The sequence below is a fragment of the Mesoplodon densirostris genome, chromosome 5, assembly GCF_025265405.1.
Source record: "Mesoplodon densirostris isolate mMesDen1 chromosome 5, mMesDen1 primary haplotype, whole genome shotgun sequence".
NCBI classification, from domain to species: Eukaryota; Metazoa; Chordata; class Mammalia; order Artiodactyla; family Ziphiidae; genus Mesoplodon; species Mesoplodon densirostris.
In genome coordinates, this window is record NC_082665.1 from 107,141,682 (window position 1) to 107,167,698 (window position 26,017).

Consider the following 26,017-nt stretch of genomic DNA (forward strand, 5'->3'; position numbering starts at 1 on the left):
GACTTTAGCCAATCTTAGAATAGTTAATGTTGGCATTGACCTTTTTGTTTACGAAACACTTTCAACATATGCAAGATATGGAACAATTTGGTGCTGTCTTATTTTCATTTTACAAATGAGGAAACTGAAAGAATAAATGATTTACCCTTGGTGACTCAGCTGTAATAGTGGAACTTACTCTTAAACACATAGCTGTAGATCTTACGCTCCTTTTTACCAGAGCATTCTTTCTTACAGGGGAGGTGACTTAGGAAGTGAAGATGGGAGTACACAAAGGGCTCACATTAAATGGTCTCAGTTGTTTGTTAAGATATCTGGTGAGGTCAACGCTACAAGTGTTGGGACTAGAAGGCAAAGAGGAATTGTGACTTAAAGGGAAAGGAAGACATCTGGAAGACTACTGTGGAGAGTATGCAAGAAAACCCAGGTTGAATTAAACGTCATGAATTTCAGGCAGGTCATTGTGGTGTGTTCTTCTTCTTCAGTGCTCTGTTACCTTGGAGCACAAGTGGAGAGAGCAAATTATAAGGATGATTGAAGATTATAGAGAGTATATATATGCATATATAAGTAAAATATTGACACTTGAGTTTCTTTTGGGAGATTTTGGGCTGTTTGAGCTATAATAGTATCATACTTCACCCAAAGAAGCCTAGTTTTCTCACTGCAGCAGTTTTTTTTCTTTTAATGAACTTTTGTTTTACTTTTTTACATTATGCCACCAATCCCATTTTATGCTTTAACTCTGGCTAAATAGTCATTGACGTGATGCAGTTAGGTTTTTCTGAATTATGACAGAGTGAATATTACATACAGCATTTGCCTGTACAGACATACCCCAGGGATATTGTGGGTTCAGTTTCAGACCACTGCAATAAAGCAAATATTGCAATAAAGTGAGTCACATAAGTTGTTTGGTTTCCAAGTGCATATAAAAGTTATGTTTACACTATGCTGTAGTCTCTTAAGTGTGCAATAGCATTATCTCTAAAATAAACAATGTACATACCTTAATTTAAAAATACTTTATTGCTAAAAAATGCCAGAACAATGACAATATTAACATCAAAGATCACTGATCACAGATTACTATAACAATACAATAATAATGAAAAAGTTTGAAGTATTGCAAGAATTACCAAAATGTGACACAGAGACATGAAGTGAGCAAATGTTATTGGAAAAGTGGCGCTGATTGATTGATTGACACAGGGTTGCCACAAACCTTCAGTTTGTAAAACACACAATATCTGGAAGCACAATAAAGTGAAGTGCAATAAAACAAGGTATGCCTAAACTGACAACTAGACCACTGACAAGGTGTACTATGGATTTTGGTACAAATCATGATGTGAATGATTTTTTTCATTTGTGTAGTTTCTTTAATTATCAATATTTTTGTTTTATCCATATTCTGAATGGAAATCATTTTCTAGGTGGATTGACTAGGTGAGACTTTAAAACGTCTCTCAAACAATAGCTGATATTTAGGTTGTTTTTATTTCGTCATCAGGTTAAGAGAGACGAATCTGGAGCAATACATGTTACTAAGCAAAAGCATCTTCACCTATACTATGACCTCATCAACTTTACTGTGAGTATTGTTGAAATGAAATATCCCCGTTCATCTTATGTGATTGTTTTGACTCCATGTTGTATTAAGGCTACCAGGATTTCTGCCATAAATCATGACCTTTAGGATTATATAAAATGTGGACAGAAGTGAAGTCCTGGGCTTCCCTGTGGTGCAGTAGTTAAGAATCCGCCTGCCAATGCAGGGGACACAGGTTCGAGCTCTGGTCCAGGAAGATCCCACATGCCGCAGAGTGACTAAGCCCCTGCGCCACAACTACTGAGCCTGTGCTCCGCAACAAGAGAAGCCACCGCAATGAGAAACCTGCGCACCGCAATAAAGAGTAGCCCCCACTCGCTGCAACTAGAGAAAGCCCGCATGCAGCAATGAAGACCCAACACAGCCAAAAATAAATAAATTAAAAAAAAAAGTTAAATCCTGCTTCTACTGAATAAAGTCTGAGGCTGGTGTGATGCCACATTATTTTTATTGCCTTCTAGCCTTATGTCCTGCTGAACACTGGCAGGATCAGCAAAAGTTTTCTTTAATATCCTGATTAGCTCAAAGAGGAGATCAGAATCATTTCTTCAGGATCATTGCCAGGCTTTCTTTGTTAACACATTTTTGTACTTCTGAGTATGTCCTAATTGGTTCAGGAGTTCAGGAGCTATTCTTTATCTGTGGCTAAAAACTTTTCAGAGTTCTCTCTCTACTATGCATCTCAGTCCTGTGCAACTTTTGGTTTAAAAAAGATTATTTCTTTTTGCATCAATTTTTATAATAGATGATTTATTAATTTATTTGCACATTGCCTTTCAATCTCATATACAGACTTGATTTAGAAATAATACTTTTTTCATACACATTTCATGAAATAATTTTGTTCAACCTCTTCTCATGCATATAAGACATCAGTGTTTTTGTCATCACCAGAACCCCTTGTTGAAAATCATCTAACACAATTTTCTAGAATTCATCATCATTGCTTCCATTTAAGATGTTTGAGATGCAGCACTTTAAAAATCTGCATATGATTCTGTCCCTGGAAAAAATTTTCCCAACCACACGTAGCCATTCTCCTACTAGTAGGACAGTTGGTGTTTTTCATTTGTCCTGTGGCTTATTCATGATGCGACCCCTAACTGCATTGCTTTGTAAATTACCTTTAAAAGGCTTGTTTACAATGTGTCAATGCTTAAAATTGTGAGGATCTAATCCCAAGAATAATTGCTAATCCTGCTAATGTTTTTTTGTTATTCTTTCTCTTTTAACCAGGTGACCTTTGAAAACATCTAAAAACTAGCACTAAGTTTATACAGGGCTGAATAATGTGTCTTTCCTAAATGATACTTTGTTTCTCAAAGTAAAGTAATCAAGAGAGCACCTTACAAAAGCTCTTTGTAAATGAGTTGAGTGTCAAACTCTGTTTCCTGAGGGACAGTTTTTTTTGGAAAACCAAACCCTTCCTGTGTAACACAGTGTTAAAGTACATATTCAACATAGTCAAAAGAAAATTGATCCATTTTCAACTTGATTGTCTTTGATATGATATTATGCAAATAATTTCTGATAACATGGGAAGAATTCATATAAATAAACCAAAATGAATACCAGAGAGAGAAAGTACAGGGGAAGTACTTTGTTCTGGCTAATTTAGAATTCTAATTGAGCAGATTTTAAGACTTCATTTATTTCTTGGGAAGGGATTGAGATTTTTCAAAAAAATATTTTGAAAATAAGAAATCTTATATATAACCCAAGAAATTTATCAAAATGGTATCCTTCAGAAGATTTTAACATTATTATTGTTATTACTTTTAATATTATAATAGTACTAATTAAAGAATATTCAGAATATATAGAGAAATAGAAAGAGCAAAGAACTCTGCCATAATTTGTAGGTATATTTTGAAGGAAATACATATTTTAAATAGCTTGTATTTTTTAAATATGAATTACTTAAATGGTAACAATCATTCTTTGACCAGATAGGTTTATAAGGTTTCATTTGCCCTTTTGTTTGATTAATGTCAAAAACACTAGAAATGCAAAGTTGGTCACTTTGCTTAAGTCATTGTGCCGATGTACCTTTCAAAAACATTGATAAAAAACAGTATATCCCATAATATCTATTAGAGCTCTTAGTTAGCCATCTTTTACACTATGAGTCATTTTAACACCATCAAAACTCAGTACTACGCTGTGCACCTGTCGTTCTCTGGGTTGTCACTGAGTAGTTCTTGCTGTGATTGTGGTGTCATCAAGTTATTAATTAAATGGATAAGGTCGTCAGTGTCATTTAAATGAGTTGCCAAGCTTTTTTGCCCTGGATGACGGTGTGGGATGGGCCTCACTTTTGTGTTGTTGTGTGCTTGAATTACAGTGGATAAACTCACGCACGATTGTGCTCTTGGACAGTGTAGAGAAGTTGCATGTGATTGATCGGCAAACTCAAGAGGAATTGGAAACGGTAGAGATCTCAGAAGTTCAGTTGGTCTATAATAGCAGCCATTTCAAATCTCTAGCCACTGGAGGAAACGTGAGCCAGGCACTGGTAAGGGTAATGCATTATCTTAGTATTGCTTTGATAAACTTGGTATTTTGTTGTTGTTTTGTTTTAGAAATAGGAATTCTGAGGAGTTATCTTTAAGTCTTGAGATTTTTTTTTTTAAAAGCCACTAACTAGGTTGAAGTGGATGTGAGTGTGTTTGTAAGTATTCAGGAATGTGAATTAGAACAATAATTCCTGTTGTCTTCTACTTGGAAATGTGACTAATTTAATACCAAAGAATTTTAACTTTCATACTGAAATAATGAAATGAAACTGAAAGTTCATGAGAAAGAAATTGTAAAAGCAAGGTATTTTAGAAAGTTTATTATGTTGACAGCAAGCCTGATAGATTTAAGGAATAAATGACTAGAGAGACAGGTAGCCTATAAGGCTTTGGAAATATTTGGGGGATTAGTAAAGGCTGGAACAGGTATGGAGGCTGTAGCCATTAAAAGGCAAAGAGAGCTTTGAGAGAAAGAAAGATGATTCTGGAGGAATAGGAAATAGATGAAATGTAGGAGCCTGTAGAGAAGGAAGACACAAAAGTTATGATCGACAATAATGGCCTTTAGCAGTTTACACAGGTAGTTTACAGTTAAATTACTTTGAATTGTGATCTCATGTTTCCTAAGCCAGTAATCTTTAAGCAGGAAATTTAGACTTTTTGAGTCTTCTCTGGATAATTTCTTGAAAAAAGTAGTAATGAAGGTCATATATAATGAGTGTCTGCAGTCATCTGCCAATAAGCAGATGACAGGATGCTCAACATCATTAATCATTAGGGAAATGCAAATCACACTCACAGTGAGATACCATTTCATGCCCACTAGGATGGCTATAATCAAAAAGACAGACAATAACAAATGTTGATTAGGATGCAGAAATATTGGAACTCTCATACTTTGCTTGTGGATTATGGTGCAGCCACTGTGAAAAGCATTTTGGCAGTTCCTCAAAATATTAAACATAAAGATTCCATATGACTGAGCGATTATTCTACTCCTAGGTAGCTACTCAAGTGAAATGAAAACATATCTCTACATAAACACTTGTACACAAATGTTCATAGCAGTATTATTCTTAATAGCTAAAAAGTCAAAACAGTCAAAATGTCCACTAGCTGATAAATAGATAAACAAAATGTGGCATATCTGTATAATAGAATGCTATTCCTCAATAAAAAAGATGAACTGTTGACACATGCTACAACATGGATTAACCTCAAAAATACTGTGTTAAGTGAAAGAAGCCATATGGAAAGACCATATACTCTTTGATTATATTTATATGAAATGTCCAGAAAAGGCAGGTTTATAGAGCCATATGTAGATTAGTGGGACTGGGACCAGGAGAGGGAATGAGGGTTGACTGGAAATAGGTAAAAGGTATCTCTGTGGAGTGATGGAAACATTCTAAAACTGGATTTTGGTGATGGTCGAACAACTGTAAATTTACTAAAAATTATTGTATACTTAATGAGTGAATTTTATGGTATGTAAATTATACCTTAATATTGTCATTTAACAAAAGCAGTTGACTGTTTAAAACAAAAGTAATGTTTATGATATGTAGAGGTAATAGTGTGACGAAAATAGTACGTAACAGCAGGGAGTGGGGGGAAGGAAGTATATTATTGTAAGGTTGTTAACATTATACATCAAATAGTATAATATTATGTAAATGTAGACTGACATTAGTTAAAGCTGCATGTTGTAAACACTAGAGCAGTCACTGAAAAAGAAGTATACCTTTATAAGTCACTGGTAGCAACAAAATGGAATGTTAAAAAATATTAAATTCAACAACGCATAAAAAAAGAACAGGTAATACAAGTAGAAAACAATAAGATAGGGGCTTCCCTGGTGGCGCAGTGATTGAAAGTCTGCCTGCCGATGCAGGGGACACGGGTTCGTGCCCCGGTTCGGGAAGATCCCACATGCCGTGGAGCGGCTGGGCCCCTGAGCCGTGGCCGCTGAGCCTGCGCGTCCGGAGCCTGTGCTCTGCAATGGGAGAGGCCACAACAGTGAGAGGCCCGCGTACAGCAAAAAAAAAAAAAAAAAAAAAAAAAAGAAGAAAACAATAAGATAATCTAAACCCAACTATATCAATAATTATAGGAAATGGAAGTAGTCTAAACATTTCAGTTAAAAGGCAAGGATTGTCAGACTGGATAAAAAAAGCAAGAACCAACTATATGCTGTCTACAAAAAGTTCACATTAAATACAAAGACACAGACAAGTTAAAAGTAAGGGGAAGGAAAAAGACATATCATGCAAACACTAATCATTAGAATGGCTATTTTAATATCAGATTAAGTAGATTTCAGAGTAGAGAATATTGTCAGAGATAAAGAGAAATTTCAAATTGATAAAAAAGTGTTAATTTGTCAAGAAGGCATAACAGTCTTAAAGGTTTAAGCACCTAATAACAGACCTTCAAAATATATGAAACTAAAACTAACAGATCTAAAAGGAGAAACAGACAAGTCCACTATTAGAGTTTGGAAATTTCAAAACTCCTTTATCAATAATTAATAGAATTAGTAGACAAAACCATCAAGGGTATAGAAGACAACAAAATTATTGACCAACTTGACTTAACTGACATTTATAGAATATTCCACCCAACAAAAGCAAATTACAAACTTTTTCAAGTGCACATGGAGCATCCAATAGATTATATGCTAGGCCATAAAACAAACTACAACAAATTGTTGAAGGAATCACCAGGGTAAATCTGGAGAAAAACCAAATATTTGGAAATTAAGTAACATTTTTATAAATAACCCATGAGTCAAAGAAGAAATCTCAAAGGAAATTAGAATATATTTTGAACTAAACGAAAGTGAAAATACAGCATATCAAACAGCTGTGGTCTCAAACAGCTCATACTGCTCAATATCAAAAAAACGAGCAACCCAATCAAAAAATGGGCAGAAGATCTAAAAAGGCATTTCTCCAAAGAAGACATACAGATGGCCAATAGGCACATGAGAGGATGCTCAACATTGCTAATTATTAGAGAAATGCAGATCAAAACTACAATGAGGTATCACCTCACACCAGTCAGAATGGCCATCATCAAAACCTCTACAAATAATAAATGCTGGAGAGGGTGTGAAGAAAAAGGAACCTTCCTGCACTGTTTGTGGGAATGTAAATTGGCACAGCTACTGTGGAGAACAGGATGGAGGTTCCTTAAAAAACTAAAAATAGAATTACCATATGATCCAGCGATCCCACTCCTGGGCATATATTTGGACAAAACTATAATTCAAAAAGATATATGCACCCTAATGTTCATAGAAGCACTATTTATAATATCCAAGACATGGAAGCAACCTACATGTCCATCGACAGATGAATGGATAAGGAAGATGTGGTATATACACGGAATATTACACAGACATAAAAAGAATGAAATAATGAAATAATGCAGCAACGTGGATGGACCTAGATATATCATACTGACTGAAGTAAACCAGAGAAAGACAAATATCATGATATCACTTGTATGCAGAATCTAAACAAATGATACAAATGAACTTATTTATAAAACAGACAGACTCATAGACATACAAAATAAACTTATGGTTACCAAAGGGGAAAGAGGGGGAGGGATAATTAGGAGTTTGGGATTAACATATAAACACTACCATATGTAAAATAGATAACCAACAAGGACCTACTGTATAGCACAGGGAACTATACTCAATATCTTTTAATAATCTATAAGGGAAAGGAATCTGAAAAAGAATATATATATGTATAACTGAATCACTTTGCTGTATACTTGAAACTAACACAACATTGTAAATCAGCTATATTTCAGAAAAACATTGGGGCCTATAATTAAATTAATTTTGAGGGTGTGGGACTTCCCTGGTGGCACAGTGGTTAAGAATCCTCCTGCCAATGCAGGGGACACGGGTTCAATCCCCGGACAGGGAAAATCCCACATGCCGTGGAGCAACTAAGCCTGTGTGCCCTAGAGCCTGTGTGCTGCAACCAGTGAAGCCCGTGCACCTAGAGCCTGTGCTCCACAACAAGAGAAGCCACTACAATGAGAAGCCCATGCACTGCAACGAAGAGTAGCCCCTGTTCGCCGCAAATAGAGAAAGCCCACGTGCAGCAACGAAGACTCAACGCAGCCAAAAATAAAATGAATAAATTTAAAAAAAAAGTTTGAGGGTAATTTATAACGTTAAATACATTAGAGAAAAAAAGATCTCAAATCAGTTGTCTAGGGTTCTATCTTAGGAAATAGAGAAGAGCAAATAAAGTTGAAGTAGATTAAAGGAAGAAATAATAAAGATGAACATATATCAGTTAAGTAGGAAATGGACAAACAATAGAGAAAATCAAAGAAAATAAATTTTGTTCTTTAAAAGATAAATAAAATTGATAAACCTCCAGTGAGACTAATCCAGAGAAAGAGGAGACACAATTACTGATATCAGGAATGAGAGAGGTGCGGTTGCTATGGAGTCTAAAGATATTAAAAAGATAATATGAATAACTTTATGCCAATAAATTAAACAATTTTGGATGAAATGGAAAAATTCTTTGGAAGGCACAAATTGCCAAAGCTGACTCAAGAAGTGAAAATCTAAGTGGTTGTACTTCTGTGTGGCTGTACATTAACTTGATTTCCTAAAAGAAAGTCCAGGCTCAGATAGCTTCACTGGTGAAGTCTATTATATTCAAGGAAAAAAATATCAATTTTACACAAAAATCTTTTAAAAATAGAGAAAAAGAGAGCACGTAATTCTTTTTATGACACCAGCTTACCTCTGAAAATAAAACCGAAGACATTACAATAAAGAATGCTATAGACCAATGACCTCATGAGCAGAGAAGCAAAAATCCTTAGAACAGTAGCAGATAGAAACCAGCAATGTATAAAAAGAGTAATTATGGTCAAAGGGTGTTTATCCAAGTCATGCCAGGCTGGTTTAACATTTAAAAATCAATGTAGGGGGCTTCCCTGGTGGCGCAGTGGTTGAGAGTCTGCCTGCTGACGCAGGGGACGCGGGTTCGTGCCCCGGTCCGGGAAGATCCCACATGCCGCGGAGCAGCTGGGCCCGTGAGCCATGGCCTCTGAGCCTGCGTGTCCGGAGCCTGTGCTCCGCAACGGGAGAGGCCACAACAGTGAGAGGCCCGCGTACTGCAAAAAAAAAAAAAAAAAAAAGTCAATGTAGGGACTTACCTGGTGGCGCAGTGGTTCAGAATCTGCCTGCCAATGCAGGGGACACGGGTTTGAGCCCTGGTCCAGGAAGATCCCACGTGCCACAGAGCAGCTAAGCCCATGTGCCACAACTACTGAGCTTGTGCTCAAGAGCTTGCAAGCCACAACTACTGAGCCCACGTGCCACAACTACTGAAGCCCGTGCGCCTAGAGCCAGTGCTCCAGAATGAGAGAAGCCACCCCAATGAGAAGCCCGCACACTGCAAAGAAGAGTAGCCCCTGTTCGCCACAACTAGAGAAAGCCCGCACACAGCAACGGAGACCTAATGCAGCCAAAAATAAATAAATAAATAAATAATTTATTTTTAAAAAAAGTGTAATTCACTGATTTAGTTTTTTGTAAAAGAAAGGTCATAATACCATCTCAAAAGATGTAGAAAAGCATTTCACAAAATTCCGTATCTATTCCTGATAAAATTCTTAGCAAACTAGGAATAGAAGGGAACTTCTTCAGCCTGATAATAAAGAGCATCTACAAAAATCCTACCACTAACGTCATACTTAAAGTGGTACTACCAGAAAACCAAACCAAACAAACAAAAAAAACCCACTGATTCTGATCTTCTAGAGGAAATACAGAAGCAGAGGAACATGTTAAAAGATTCCATGGGGATGCCATTAGCAAAATCCAGATAGTAGGAAACTCTATGGAATAACTGTTACAGCGTCTTCAGCAAATAAACTTCAAGGAAAATAAAGGACCGTGAGAGATAGAGGCAAACTCTGTAGATTAAAACAGACTTAAGAGATGCATCAGCCAGCTTCAGTGTGTGGCCCTTATTTGGGTCTTGATTTAAACAAATGAAATGTAGAAACAAAACAAAGAACAGAAAGCTCAATAACATTTGACATTTATGAGACAATTTGAAATCCAAACACTGATTAGATATTTGACATGGAGGAATGATTGTTAATTTTTGAAAGCCTGTCAATGAAATTGTGTGGTTACGTTAGAAAGGATTTATTTATTGTGCATATACTGAATTTTTGTATATGAGATGTTCAAGATCTGAGATTTACTTCAGAATTTTTACTGTGTTATAGGGGAGTCAGTGGGAATATAGATGAAACAAGATCAGTGATGAAGTGATAATTAATGAAGCTGGTTACTGGATACATTGGGTTCATTATTTTATTCTCTCTAGCTTTGTATATATTTTTAAATTTTCATGATAAAAAGTTAAGAAAACTTACTAGTTATCAGTATTGACCACTTACATATTTTAGGAGATTTATAAATATTAATGTATTTAAGCCTCCCAGAAACGACATGGTTTTCAAAGACGGAAAAATGTAATTGTCAGAAGTTTGAAACTTGTTTAAACTCTGTCACCTATTGGGTGACAGAGCCAAAATCTGCAACCCGATTTATCAGATAGTAGGGTTCGTTTCTATTTTGCTGGGCTGTGCTGACTTTCATATACTGTGCTGCTTTATCTTCCTGTTTCCTCTTGTGTTTTTTGTTGATATTTATTTCAAAGAACTTGGAGGTACCATTTCAAGTAGCCCTATTCTTTGCCAGAAGCAGTGACTACCTGTCATCCAGTAGTGGGCAGGTTGCAACAATTTTGCTTCAAATTTAGAAGTTGGCATGTTCTTCCCTTTACGCATTACTCTGAAAAATAAAGAGACCGTATATGAGCAGAGAATTACTTTTTGCACTTTGCCTTTATGCCACTTCCACTGACAGGCTGGCACTTGACGGACATTTTTTTTCCCCCACTCACTTATGGGATGAAGCCGTGTTGTCTCTGTAATCCACATTCTTTAAAACTTGAGACTCCTAATGCATGTAATTTTTACCTTTAAATTTTTCTTTTTAGGCTTTGGTTGGAGAGAAGGCTTGTTATCAATCCATCAGCAGCTATGGTGGTCAGATCTTTTATTTGGGGACAAAAGTAAGTTCTTCCACTCTGTGACTTGGTGTGCATTTGTGTCAGGATAGTAGGGGCTGAAGGAGGTTGCTGGTAAAGAGGGCAGTGCATTACAAAATGAATACTGATTAGCAGTAATTGAAAACTTTTAGGGGTTAGATGATTTTTAATTAATGTTTTTATGATTGCCCCTTTATTTTATTATAGGTTATTATAAGATGTTGAATATAGTTCTCTGTGCTTTACAACTAATTATTTCCTCTACTTTTAGACATACTGTATTTTTACTTTTGTTTAGGTTCTGGTTTTCTTTGTTCAGAGGGATACTTTCATAATGTTCCTTCACATTTATGTTTTCATGACCAGGAAGATACCTTATCATTAGTATTTGACATGTAATTAAGATGTCCTTTAGCTTAGATCATCTTAGGGTATATTAAAGTGCATTGAGACATTTAACTTAGAATAGGAACTTTTTGTATGTCAATTTGTTCCTGTGGGTTTTTTTTCTTTAAACTTAACATGGAGGGCTTCCTTGGTTGCACAATGGTTTAAGAATCTGCCTGCCAATGTAGGGGACACGGATTTGAGCCCTGGTCCAGGAAGATCCCACATGCCACAGAGCAACTAAGCCCATGCGCCACAACTACTGAGCCTGCGTTCTAGAGCCCGTGAGCCACAACTACTGAGCCCGTGTGCCACAACTACTGAGCCTGCACTCTAGAGCCTGTGCTCTGCAACAAGAGAAGCCACCACAATGAGAAGCCCACACACTGCAACGAAGAGTATCCCCTGCTCTCCACGACTAGAGAAAGCCCGTGCGCAGCAACGAAGACCCAGTGCAGCCAAAAATAAATAAATTAATTAAATAAATTAAAAAAAAAACTTAGCACGGAGAAACATGTTGGGAGATTGGACTTTCCTTCTTCCTTGCCCGTGGAATTAACTCCTTCTTGGACTGTGGACTTATTGACCTTTAAATGTTTGATTTACTCTTTAACGTGGGCCGTTGAAGACCCTTTAGTAAATACTTTTAACTGTAGTATGAAATGTTTTTACTTAAAGAGATGTAAAATGAGATGTAGGACTGAGACAAATGTGTCTCTCAAACAAGTCTGTTAAAGATGATAATTTTAATTTCCGTCTCTTTGTTTTCCAGTCTGTTTATGTGATGATGCTGAGAAGCTGGAGAGAGGTGAGTTCAAAGTAATTTTATATGTTAGCGCTATTGAATTGAGAGCATCTTCACGTTTTTTGCTCTGACTTTGCAGAAAAAGAGTGTTTGGATTTGTGCTTTTTAATTTCAGAAGTGTACATCAAAACCATTGTAACTATCATATACTTGATTTGATAAAACTGACTATAACTAATGTTAAGGTTTGGCTGCATATATCAGAAAATTCAAAATACCAGTGGTGTAAAAGAACTCTCTCTCATGTAAAAGCAATCTGGAGGTAGGCAGTCTGTGGCTGGTATGGCAACTCCATGGTCTTTGGCATACTACCCTATTGTCCCATCCTTGTGTGTGGATTCTAGTCTCAGGATCATTTCATGTTCCAATATGACTGCTGGAGTTCCAGCTTTTAAATCCACATTCCAGGAAGGAGGGAAGAGAAGAGAAGGCTGGCCCCGGCCTTTTAAGGTGACATCCCAGAAAGGTCCAGATAGCACTTCCACTTATCATTGGCCAGAACTTAGTCACATGGCCCCAAGTGGCTACAAGGGAGTCTTAGAAATGTCCTTTAGCTGGTTTATTGCTGTCTCAAATAAACTTGGGATTTGTTACGAAAGAGGAGGGAGTGAATGGATGTTGTGATAACTAGCTGTTTCTGCTACAGTGACATTCTAGCTGTTTCCTCTTTTCATATTTAGGCCTTGTGGCTGCTTATACTCGCCTATACAGTCACTGTACTATCCAGTGCCTTAAGAAATTGTTTTTCTTGGAAATAAGATATTCACATGGTTATTGGAATAACTTTAGATACTAAGCAGCAACTTCTGGAAAGATACTAGGTAGAATAGGAATTTTGACTGGTGATTGGTCAGACAAAGGGGTCTGTCTTCTCTCATTTATTCATTTTAGAGAGTGGATCACCTCCTGAAACAAGACTGCCTTACAGAAGCCTTGGCTCTTGCATGGTCTTTCCATGAAGGAAAAGCAAAAGCAGTAGTGGGTAAGTTAACAGAACACTGGTGTAGTAGGTGTTGTTTTTCTGGAGCAGAGAAAATGAATAATACTAATCACTTACAGAACACTTTTGACTTAGTGTTCAAGTGTTTTATAAGCAAGATGTTATCAAACCTTACAGACTTTCAGCGAAAAAGGTTAATGACAAATACAGGATATAGAATTTTAAATGTCACTTTTAAAATTCATTTCATAAGGAAAATTTATTATTAGAACAAAAGGGAAGTACATTGATAAGGTATCTGGTCCACTAGATGGGAGGTGTTCCTGTTATGGCATATTATCCAACATTTTGATACCTAAGGATTGTTATATCTACTGTTAGCATAGGTTATCAGTACAAGACCAGAGCAGTTTCACTCCTGAAGATATGGATTAACTTTGTATTTATGCTGGATTTTGCTTCTCTGCAGGATTATCAGGGGATGCCAGTAAGAGAAAGGCTGTTGTTGCAGATCGGGTGAGTATTTTAATAGGGTCTTTACTGGGATACAGTGCAGATTGCCTTTGGTATTTGCTAATAATCTTGGGCATGATTAGGTAAATAACTACAGTTAAGAAGAGAGTGTATTAAGAAAACAAGTCAGGGCTTCCCAGGTGGCGCAGTGGTTGAGAGTCCACCTGCTGATGCAGGGGACACGGGTTCGTGCCCCAGTCCAGGAAGATCCCACACGCCGTGGAGCGGCTGGGCCCATGAGCCATGGCCACTGAACCTGCGCGTCCGGAGACTGTGCTCTGCAACGGGAGAGGCCAGAACAGTGAGAGGCCTGCGTACAGCAAAAAAAAAAAAAAAAAAGAAAACAAGTCAGATTGTAATTCCTTGGTGTTATCTTGAGTGCTTTTTAAATTCCTTCTTATCACCCTTTCTTTTTTCCCTTGCTCACTCTCTTATGAAAATTATAAATAGTAAAATAGCTAAAAGACAGCAGACAGTAGGAGGAGTAAAAAACCCAGGGATCTGGGTTATCTCTGAACCTAATTATAGTCCACAGAAAGTTGACATTTGTTGGTCTTTATAAACTGATTAGTAATAATGAGAAATACTATATGTGCAAGTGTTTGTGTTGCCTGAGGGAGCAGAGAAGCCTGATGTTTATTATTATTATTAATTAGTATTAATATGGTTAATGTTAATATTTAACATTAGCTTTGTTTTCCTAGTCTAGACTTGCTTGAATTCATTTACTATAGTCATTCCTCCCCCTTTTTATTGTGCAAATGCATTGGTAAAAATTAGATTCCAAATTAGTATAAACATTTAGAAAACATACACAGAAATTGGTCAATCCTGAGACTTACAACTGATTTTCTCAGTATCTGGTAAAAAAGTATTGGCTGTCTGTGTTCTTTAGGGAAAGACATATGCAGAGGATAACTGAAGAGCTAAACTTCAACTTTTTAGTTCCTGAGCAATATATATACTAATGAGGTCTGGAACCTGGAGGTATTTATTAGGAAAGATTAGCAAGTTGGTACTAACCCTGAGGCTGAAAGAAATTAGGCTGGGGTTAAAAAAACTGAGAAATAAAGTCACTAAAATTTTAAATTGTATTTTTAATATAATAGCAAAGCCTGATTCTGTATTATTTAAGAAGATCACATATATTAAGTATTGAAAAACTTTAGAGATATACTTTAATTTATATACAAAGCTGTTTTCCTTACAGATGGTGGAAATCCTGTTCCATTATGCAGATCGAGCTCTAAAAAAGTGCCCAGACCAGGGAAAAATCCAAGTGATGGAACAGCATTTTCAGGTACACCTTTGCAAGTGCTTCTAATAGACATTGCTATGAATAGGTCTACTATTACTGCTCTGATATTATATGAGAATGGGACTTTCATGTTTTGGTTAAACATTTTTCAGTGTTCAGAGCTTTATTACAGGGTTTGTGGAGCATTCTCAGTGATTGAATTTTGAGGTAACAGGTGTACAGACACATGGGAACAGGTGAGTAAAATGTTGTGGGTTGTTAGTGCTTAGGCACTTGGTGCTGCATGGAAGGAAAGGATGTATGTATAAGGGCACATACCTGAGAATTGACACCTTACACCTTGCTGATGACTAACACTTACGTTAACTAGGCTAGTTGGAGAAGAAGTGTACTACCAAGGTTTAAATTTAGTTCTCCTAGGAGCACCTGTGATTCAAGATTAGATACGTTGCAAAAAAAAAAAATTATGATCTCTTAAATATACTGATGAATGACCTTTAGTTTCTCTTGAAACTCAGTGAAAATGGAAGTCAAGGAATGACTTAAAGACCTGCACAGTGCTTATTACGAGAGTTTCACCATTTGCACTGACCTCAAAATATATTTGTTGCAAATCTGTGTCTTCTTTCCCATTCTGAGGGCTCCCTCCCCTCCCCCTGCCTCCCCTTTTAACAAACATTTGAGGGTCTGATACGGGGGTCAGCAAACATTTTCTGAGAAGGACTAGATGGAAATATAGGCTTTGTGGGGTATATATGGTCTCGGTCACATATTCCTCTGAGTGATTTCTTATTTGTTTGTTTTTAAACAACTCTTTAAAAATGTAAAAACCATTCTTAGCTGTGAGCCATTCAGAAACAGGCTGTGGGAGGACTTGGCCCATGGGTCAAAGGATGCAGCCTCTGGTCTAACATGTACTAGGCACTGGGCGGTAGTATGTAAAAGATAAGTAGTCCTTGCTATCTTAAAGTTGACAATCTAGTCAAAATAACTTTTCTTGTGTACATTAATGGAAATGTTTAAAAGAAATCTAGGGTTTTGGAGTTCTGGAGGAGCAGACACAGCTCATATCTTTTTTATATTTCCGTTTGCTGCTCTTAACTTTGGAAGACAAGGATAGATGGGGCAGTTAACAGTTGGAGGGTATCAAAACAGGATTTGGTTTCCTGAACTGTACTCTTTAATGCCGCAGTAGTGGGCTTCTGGCAGAGTAACTTGCATTGCCTTTTGGCTAGAGGCTTATTACATTTGTCAGTAAAGAAGAGAAAGAAGCCTATATAAGATTATAAAAATAGATAACTTAGGAGAGGAAAACATATGGCAGAAAGAAGGCATTTGGGGACAAAACTGTTTGGGAACAGTACCTTGTATATATATGATTTTGTATATCAATGCAGTATATATAGAAAAGAAAACTTAGTATTTTAACCAGAAGGTATCTGTTACCAAGAGGTGGTAGGATGGTACTCATGTAAGAACTCTGGTCGTTGGAAGATGTACTTTGTTGAAAAGAAACATCCAATAGGGAATGCTAGGAGGGGCTAAAGAGGGGTGTGTGTGTGTGCGTGTGCGCATGTACACATAAGATGGAAACCACCTTGCTGGGGAAGAATATGGTAGAGAGGTATAAAATAAGAAAGGAACAAAAGTGATATTCTGATGGAGAGATATGAAAGAATCTCAGCATGAGATTGTAAAATTTACTGAGAAACAAACTGTAGTAGTAATGTGTTCTTTAACCATCTAGGTATTTGTCAGAGGTTTTATTCTGCTAAAAAGAGTATCTGATAACATTTTTGATTTATTAATCATTTAGTCTCATAGGTGGTCAAGGAAATGATGGTGGGAACCATTATCCTGAATTTACTTTTTCCCAATGATTGGGGAAATAGAAGGGATAGATTATCGATAGGAAAATTATCATTTATTTTAAAGTTTGTAATAATGATGAAAAAATAACACTCGTGAATCCTGTGTTTTAGAAAGAAGATATTTTAGGGAAAAAAATATGGGCACAGTCTCATGGTTATAGCCTCCAAAATAATAATAGGTTCACAAAGAACAGGAAATTCTTAAATTCTGATGTAATAACCACAAACAATTCAAAGAGAAAGGAAATGGGGAGGAATGTTGAGAGCAGTATCTGTCTACAAAACACAGAACAGCTACCAGAGTTGGATAGAGGCAGATAACCAAAGATATTTGCCAAAAGCATCAAGAATCTATACGACTGTCAGAAAAGAGACTGGTCTGGTGCAGACTGTGCCTACCAAAATGCTAAGGGGCACGAAGGAGGGCTTTTGGCAAAGATTCACTGAATACGTATATTATGTGCCAAGTGCTACGTGAAGGGTGAGACATTCATTTTTGTTTAATTCTCACAACAGCACCACGAAGTAGATACTGTTTTTATCCTCATTTTATTGATGAGCAAATTTAGGCTGAGAGAGGTTAAGTGTCTTCCCAAGGTAGTATTGCTGATAAAGAGTGAGGACAGAACTCCAATCCAGGTTTTTCTGACTTCAGAGCCCAGCTCTTAACTAACCACTGTACTATATTGTTATTTTCAGAGCAAGTGCAGGGAAAGGATGAGTGAGAAGGGGTGATGTTAATAGGTGATCAAGAATGATAATAATAGCAAACATCTGAAGTCTTTAGTGCTTACTGTGTGGCAGGCACTGTTACAAACCCTTCACACTTGTTAGCTCATTTAATTCCTATAACTCTATCAGGTAGGCACTGTCATTATTCACATTTATCAATGAGACTGAGGCACAGAGAGGTTGAATTGCCTGTTGCAGGTCACATAGCTAGTGAATGATAGAGCTGGGATTAGAATCCAGGCACTTGGGCTTCAGAGTCCACATCTGGACTTCTACACTCTACTCTAGAGCAACACTGCTTGTTTTGCTTCCTTTTTCATGAGCACAGAGCATGGTCTTTAAAATGGAAAAGTCCAGGGACTTCGCCATCCAATGCAGGTTGGTCCAGTGGTTGGGACTTCACCATCCAGTGCAGGGGGTTGCGGATTCGATGCCTGGTCAGGGAACTAGGATACCGTATGCCTTGCGGTAGGAAGGCCAGGGCATAGAGTGGAGGCAGGGTTGTGACAAATTCAATGAAGACTTTGGGGATGGTCCACATCAAAAAAGAAAGAAAGAAAGAAAGAAAATCTTAAAAAAAAAAAAAAGAAAAAGTCCAGATAAATATATTAAAGAAAAAAGTTGAAGCCCAGGATATATTTCATATAGTTACATCATGATTGTTCAAATCTCAAGACACAGTGGAATTATAACTTGGGATCCTGTTTGAATGATCTGAGCTATCATTAAAAATTTGTAAGTAACTTTGGATCAGTATTCAATTAAGGCACACTCACTTAAGCATGGATGCCTAAGCAGAGGAGACACAGTTTATTTCACTCAGCAGGACTGTTTGCTTTTGGAAAAGGTGATCTTCAGCCCATTAGGATGAGTGAAATACATGCACAAGTCACCATAAATCTGCTGTTTTAAGTGTTAGGTCATAAATATTTAATCATAAAACAGTCATAAAATAATTAAATAGGTTAACTCTTAAAGTGTAATTTTTTAAAAAGAAGAGTGGACATAGGAAACTACCCACTGATAACCCCAGTGTGGTTTATGAGCAGTTTTCCATGAGTTCACCTAAAAACAACCTTGCTAAACTCATAAACTGCATTTTTGGCAGGAATGTGAGGACACTATATTCTTCTTTTTAATTAATTAACTTTTTGGCTGCATTGGGTCTTCTTTGCTGTGCACAGGCTTTCTCTAGTTGCAGTGAGTGGGGGCTATGCTTCATTGCAGTGCGCAGGCTTCATTGCGGTGGCTTTTCTTTGTTGCGGAGCAGAGGCTCTAGGTGCGCGGGCTTCAGTAGTTGTGGCACACAGGCTCAGTAGTTGTGGCTCGTGGACTGTAGAGCGCAGGCTGAGTAGTTGTGGTGCACAGGCTTAGTTGCTCCGTGGCATGTGTGATCTTCCCAGACCAGAGATCGAACCCATGTCCCCGGCATTGGCAGGTGGATTCTTAACCACTGCACCACCAGGGAAGTCCCCGGACACTATATTCATGCAGTGCTTATTACAGAACATCTTGATTTTGTTAAAGAATTTGTCTTAGTTTTCCATTATCCTCATTGCTGAAATAGATTAGTAAATAGTAAGTAGATTTGAAAATGATGAACATCCCTACCCAAGAGTATTCTTGGTGGCTTAGTATTAATTACTTTCTAGGGATCTTTCATATCCAAGTTTTTATCATTGACTTGGATGAAGATTTATGGAGTGGCTTGTTGAATTTAGATGGCACCAAGAATTCAGGGTCCCAAATGATCCTGACAAAGAGCAATCAAAATTGTTATGAGATGAAATTTAACAAGGGTAAACAACTTGCACTAGATTCAAATAATTAAGTTGCATGCATACTGGATTGGGAAAATCTATCTGGACAGGATTTTAGTTGACCACAAACTTAGTGTGAGCCAATTGTGTGTTAAGGTCCAGATAGAAGAAAGTGATGGTACCACTGGCCTATGTGTTGAAAATAAAAACTCTAAGATATTTTATGGACTGTTGACAGACTGACCTACATCCCACAACTGGGATGGTGGGAGGTTTTAAAAACAGCAGTTAAAAAAAATACTGGGGTTGTTTAATCTGAGGAGAAAGTAAGTGGAGACACGGCTGCTTTCAGATGGTGAAGGACTGTCATATGGAGATTTATTGTATTGCAGCAGAGGGAAGGCTAATGTAAGTGGGTAGAAATCAGGAGAAAGTCTATTTCAGTTTAAAATGACCTAGTGATGATGTAACAAGTCTTGGACTTGTGTGCCTCCTACTGTTGAATGTACTGAAGTAAAGGGATGATGACCAACTAATCAGGAGTGTTTTTAAATTAATTAATTAATTTATTATTTATTTATTTATTTGAGGTACGCGGGCCTCTCACTGTTGTGGCCTCTCCCATTGCGGAGCACAGGCTCCGGACGCGCAGGCTCAGCGGCCATGGCTCACGGGCCCAGCCGCTCCGCGGCATGTGGGATCTTCCCGGACCCGGGCACGAACCCGTGTCCCCTGCATCGGCAGGCGGACTTTCAACCACTGCGCCACCAGGGAAGCCCCAGGAGTGTTTTTTTAAAAGACTTTGTTTTGCTGGGTGGGAAGGTCTGAGAATTCTGTATCATTATGGAGAAACTCTCATTGGAAACAGGTAACCTCTAATCCAATTAGTTCCAATTCCTGAGACTGGTTTCTATCTCAGGCAAAATACTGAGCATTTACATGTTACCAGCAGGTGGCACTCATGCCCGCTGTCTCAGTTTTAATCTTTACCTTTGAGGAGGAGTCTCACCTTTTCCTTAGAGTCAGAATATATAATGCCATTCAGTATTTCTGCTTTCCTCCAAAGATCAATCAATATTTTGCCCTGTCTTAACTACAGAAGATAACTTCTGGATCTCATGATGTTTTTGACAGGCTGTGGCTTTTATTTATCTAACAAAAGATTTGAACCTATAATTATAATTTATTTGTACACTAGCTAGTAAGATTAAAAAAAATTAAAGTGTTCTCTGCCTCATACATCTTGAACCTTGCCCTTTCTTCGGGCTGTCTTTCCCATCCCCAAAACAAAGTCAAACAGCAAACAAATCCCTTCTTTGCCCCGCACCATCTCCCATAGTCTTATGCCTCTTGTTTGTACAGTCTTAACGGAGACACACATGTTATGCGCTGTCTCCATCTCCTCACCTCCCTCTCATTCCGTGTCTGTGAATTCTGTGGGCCCTTTTATTCCTCATCTTATTGGTCCTCAGTGGTCAACACAGTCAACGACTCTGGAAACAGTCTGTCCCTTTGGCTTCTCTGGTATCCAAGTTCCCTGCTAACAGTGTTCTCCAACTCTAAAGTTGCCCAATGAACTGTGGAAGCATTTTCGTGTATTTTGGGTTATTTTATCTTGCTACATTTATCTTTGTTTGTTTATGAAACAAAGTAGAGGTATAATAAATTGGAGGCATTTAAAAAATATCAATAAGGCCAAAAAGATTTGAAAAAATAATGTAATTTTAAAATATCTTCAGAGTGAAGCCTTACATTGTTACCAAGCTCTCTTTCCGGGTTCATTTTACATTTCCATGACAGGGAGAACATTCAAGGCCATTGTTATAGCAGCTGTTGGCATATATTTTTGTATTAAGAGTTCATGCCAAAGAATGGACAGAGACTGAAAGCTGAATGTAGGGTGAGGCTGTAGAGCTTTCCTTGTCTAACTCATGCTTCCCTGAGATGCTTTGAAGAAAGAAAAACAGTGTTGGTGTCCAGCATACTGCTTTATCCCTGAGGCTTGTTTAAAAATGCTGGTTCTGGGGAGTCAGATTTTTCCTAGAAGATTATTTTGTTATCATCATACCTGAAAAGAAAAAAAAAGGAAAAATACATAAACATATATATATACATACAGAGAGCTATCTATATCTATATAGCTGCTCACGGTGTTTTGTTTGTGTACTAATACTACAATACCAGCTGCTTAGCTCTGAGAGCCCACAGGGATCGATTGATTGATCTATCTGTCTGACTTTCTGAGGTATGTGTGTGTGTGTGTGTGTGTGTTCAGGTATGTTTATCTACTTTGCTGTACATGTACATTCTAGGCTTTGTTAGGATTTTGAATCATTATCAAACAATGTGGTTTTCATTGCCTGATTGATTTTTAGAATATAAATTATGAGAATTATATTGCTCCAGAAAGCGAAGGAATCTACATCTGCTATCTCATTTCTTTTCACATCATCCCTATGAAATAAGGAAAGGCAGAGATTATGTCTTCAGTTGGCAGATGGTAAGACAGTCACAATGCAATAAAATGATCTATTCAGTCGCTCAGACAATTGACACGCTTAAATATTTAGGTTTTCTGTTAGCTCAGAGTTTTATTCACATATCCACATTGTCTTCTTTAATTAATCTTAAATGTACACAGATACCTAACAAGAGAAACAGTCTTCTTTGGTCACTTATAGGGCTGTACATTGAGGAAGAGATTAGAGAAATATTTACTTTTTTGGGATTCTGGAGACCAAAAATTCATCCATTTCTCAGGGGTGGCCTTGTAAGCTTTTGAGACTGAGAGGAATCTTCTTAAAGCAGATGTTGCTTACTGTGTCTGTGTTGAAAGACAGTCAGATAAGCAGGCAGCACACAGTATAGGCTGAACTTAAAGGCAGGAGGGCTAGGCCCTTGATCTTGTAATATCCCATAGGTTGGCATATGTAGACCAGGTCTGGCTGGCTGGACTGAGGGTTTTGCTTCAGTAGAAGGACTGGTCTTTTTCCATTCTCTTTTTCTTTAGGGCTCTTGTAAGAGCAGCCTTCCAAATGAGTTAAGTGGGGATCATCTGAGCTTGGGCATCAACTGCTCAAGGTGGTTGTATACTAGTCCTGGGAATGTCAGCTGCCTAACTGACCACAGATCCTGTGGGAAGTTGAGTCAGTGCTTAGCCCTTACCACTGGGAAGATGGGGAGCTATTGATCCTACCTAGCTCATTTTCAGGCATCTAGGAGATTGCCACCAGGGATCATCTACTGGACAGTCAGGCTTGTCTCTTCATAATCAGATTCTGGAAAGGAAGGCTTAAATAAGGAAATAGATTCGACTTCGACTAATGTTTTGTTTATGATTTTAAATGTTCAAAATTGATAAAACCCTGGTTTGAACCAGCCTTGCATCCGTGGAATGAACCTCACTGGTCAGGATGTGTAATTCTTTTTATATATTGATGAATTATATATGCTAATATTTTGTTAAGGATTTTTGCATCTTTATTCATGAGGGATTTGGGTCTGTAGTTTTCTCTTTTTGTAATGTCTTTTCAGATTTTGGTGTTAGTAATACTCTACAAAATTAGTTGGGAAGTGTTCTCACCTGTTTTCTGGAAGAGATTATATAGAATGGGTATCAGTTCTTTAAACGTTTGATGTAATTCTTCAGTGAAACCATCTGAGCATAGAGATTGGGGGGAGTTTTAAAATTATGCATTCACTTTCTTTAATAATTAGAGGGGTATTCAAGTGATCTATTGCATATTGAGTGAGCTGTGATACTGTTTTTTTGAGGAATTGATCCATTTCATCTAAGCTGTGAAATTTATGTGTGTAGTGTTGTTCATGGTATTCCCTTATTATCCTTTTGATATCTACAGGGTCTGTTGTGATATCCCCTGCTTCATTCCTTATGTTGGTAATTGTGTCTACTTCTTATTCTTTGTCAGTCTTGGTAGAGTTTCCTCAGTTTTACTCTCTTTTTTCAATTAACTGGCTCTTTGTTTTACTGACATTCTCTATTGTTTTTTTGTTTTCAGTTTCATTGATGTCTGCTCCTTATGTTCTTCCTTTTGTTTGCTTTGTATTTATGTTCTTCTTTTTCTAAGTTTTTGAAATGAGAGCTTAGGTTGATTTGAGACTTTTTCTGTTTTCTAATGTATGTATTTAGTGCTGTAAATTTCCTTTCAGCATGACTATTAGCTGTGTCCTACAAGTTTTGATGTGCTGTATTTTCATTTTCATTCAGTTGAATGTATTTTAAAATTTCTGTTGTGACTTCCTCATTGATTCATGGGTTATTTAGAAATGTGTTGCTTAGTTTTCAACTGTTTGCAGATTTTATTGTTATCTTTCTGGTTGTGATTTCTAGTTTGATTCAGTTGTGGTTGGAGAACACATGCTGTATGGTTTCAGTACTTTCAGATTTGCTGAAGTTTTTTTAATGACCCTAGATGTCATTTATCTTGGAATATGTTCAGTGGGCACTTGAAAAGAATTTGCTTTCTGCTGTTGTTGGTTGGAGTGTTCTAAAAATATCATTTGGGGGCTCCCCTGGTGGCGCAGTGGTTGAGAGTCCACCTGCCGATGCAGAGGACACGGGTTCGTGCACCGGTCTGGGAAGATCCCACATGCCGTGGAGTGGCTGGACCTGTGAGCCATGGCTGCTAAGCCTGCACGTCCGGAGCCTGTGCTCCACAACGGGAGAGGCCACAACAGTGAGAGGCCCGTGTACCGCAAAAAAAAAAAAAAAAAAAAAAAATCATTTGGGTATTTTGATGGTTGATGGTGTTACTGAGTTTGTCTATATCCTTGTTAATTTTCTATCTAGTTCTGTCAGTTTTTGAGACTACGTGTTGAAGTCTCTAGCAGAATTGTGGATTTGTCTGTTTATCTTTTCACTTCTATCAATTCTTGCTTCATTTACTTTGCAGCGCTGTTATTTGGTGCATACACATTTAGGATTGCTGTTTTCTTGGTGGATTGACCCTTTTATCATTATAATGTCTCTGTTGGTTTATGGCAGTGTTCTTTGCTCCAAAGTTTATTTTATCTAATATTAATGTAGCCATTCCTGCTTTCTTTTGATTGATGTTTGCATCATATGTCTTTTTCTATCAGTTTATTTTCAACCTGCCTATATTGTTAAATTTGAAGTGAGTTTTTTTTGTAGACTTCTTGAATCCATTTTGCCAACCTCTGTCTTTTAATTGGTATATTTAGACCATTTACATTTAATGTAACTGTCCATATGTTAGGGTTTAAGTCTGTCATTTTTTGTTTTGTTTCTTCTCTCAATTTTTCGCTTCTCTGTTTTCTTTTTTCCTGCCTTATTGTGAGTCACTTGAAAATTCTTTAGAGTTTCATTTTGATTTATCTGTAGTATATTTGAGTGAATCTTTTTGTATAGATTTTTATAGCGGTTGCTCTAGGTATTATATATACATTCCAATTGAAGTAGTGTATAAACCTTACCTGCCTTTATATCCATTTACCCTTTCCTCTTTATAATATATTGTCTTAAATATTTCCTCTACATTCATTTAGAACCACATCACACAGTATAATTTTTGCTTCAACCATAAAACATAAGTAAGAAAACTCAAGAGAAGGACTGTCTATTTTATTTACCCTTGTTTTTGCTTGCCATGTTCTTTCTTCTTTCCTGATGTACCAAGGTACCTTGCTTTACCGTTCCCTTTCTGTTTACAGAAGTTTAATTAGCCATTCTTTTGGAGTAATTTTGCTGGCAGCAAAGTCTTCTTCATCTGAGAATGTCTTGATTTTCCCTTCATTCCTTAAGAATATTTCACTAGATTTCGGATTCTGGGTTGACAGTTATTTTCTTTCAGCACTTGAAAAAATCATGCTACTTTCTCTGGCCTCCATGATTTCTGTTGAGAAACCCAGTCATTCAAATTATTTTTTCCCTGTATCGCCAAGGTGTGGGATCAAACCTAGGCCTCAGAAGTGAAAGTGCAGTGTCCTAACCACTGGACTGCCAGGGAATTCCGAGGTGTGGTCTTTTTTATGCCACTTTTAAGATTTTTTTTTTTTTTGTCTTTAGTTTTCAGAAGTTTTGAAAACTATCTTTGGTGTGGATTTCTTGGATTTATGCTGTTTGGATAAATCTGTGTGTTTACGTCTTTTGCCAAATTTGGGACATTTTTAGCCATTACATCTTTGAGTACTTTTTCAGTCCCACCATCTTTCTTCTCTCCTTCTGAGACTCTGATATCACAAATGTTATTTCTTCTCTCCTTCTGAGACTCTGATATCACAAATGTTAGATCTTTTTTTATAGTCCTACAAGTCCCTGAGTCTTTGTTTACTTTTTTTTCAGTCGGTCATTTTTTTTTCTCCTTGATTATAAATTTCTGTTGTTTTTTCTTCCAGTTCACCGATTCTTTCCTCTGAACCCTGTATTCTTCTATTGAGCCCATCCTTTGAGTTTTTAAAATTTTCAGTTATTATATTTTTCAGTTCTACAATTTCCATTTGGTTCTTCTTTATATATTCTATTTCT

At 37.2% G+C, this 26,017-nt stretch overlaps 1 protein-coding gene across 4 annotated transcripts in view; it reads left to right on the forward strand.

Moving 5' to 3' along the window:
* VPS8 (VPS8 subunit of CORVET complex) overlaps nucleotides 1-26,017 on the forward strand; it is a 293,886-nt gene that overhangs the window by 52,869 nt on the left and 215,000 nt on the right. For all 4 annotated transcript variants that reach the window (XM_060099245.1, XM_060099244.1, XM_060099247.1 and 1 more), the window contains exons 14-20: nucleotides 1,514-1,594; nucleotides 3,957-4,127; nucleotides 11,196-11,270; nucleotides 12,406-12,441; nucleotides 13,330-13,420; nucleotides 13,848-13,894; nucleotides 15,102-15,191. In XM_060099245.1, coding sequence (XP_059955228.1) covers nucleotides 1,514-1,594; nucleotides 3,957-4,127; nucleotides 11,196-11,270; nucleotides 12,406-12,441; nucleotides 13,330-13,420; nucleotides 13,848-13,894; nucleotides 15,102-15,191 — 591 coding nt within the window. The remainder of the gene's footprint in view (nucleotides 1-1,513; nucleotides 1,595-3,956; nucleotides 4,128-11,195; nucleotides 11,271-12,405; nucleotides 12,442-13,329; nucleotides 13,421-13,847; nucleotides 13,895-15,101; nucleotides 15,192-26,017) is intronic.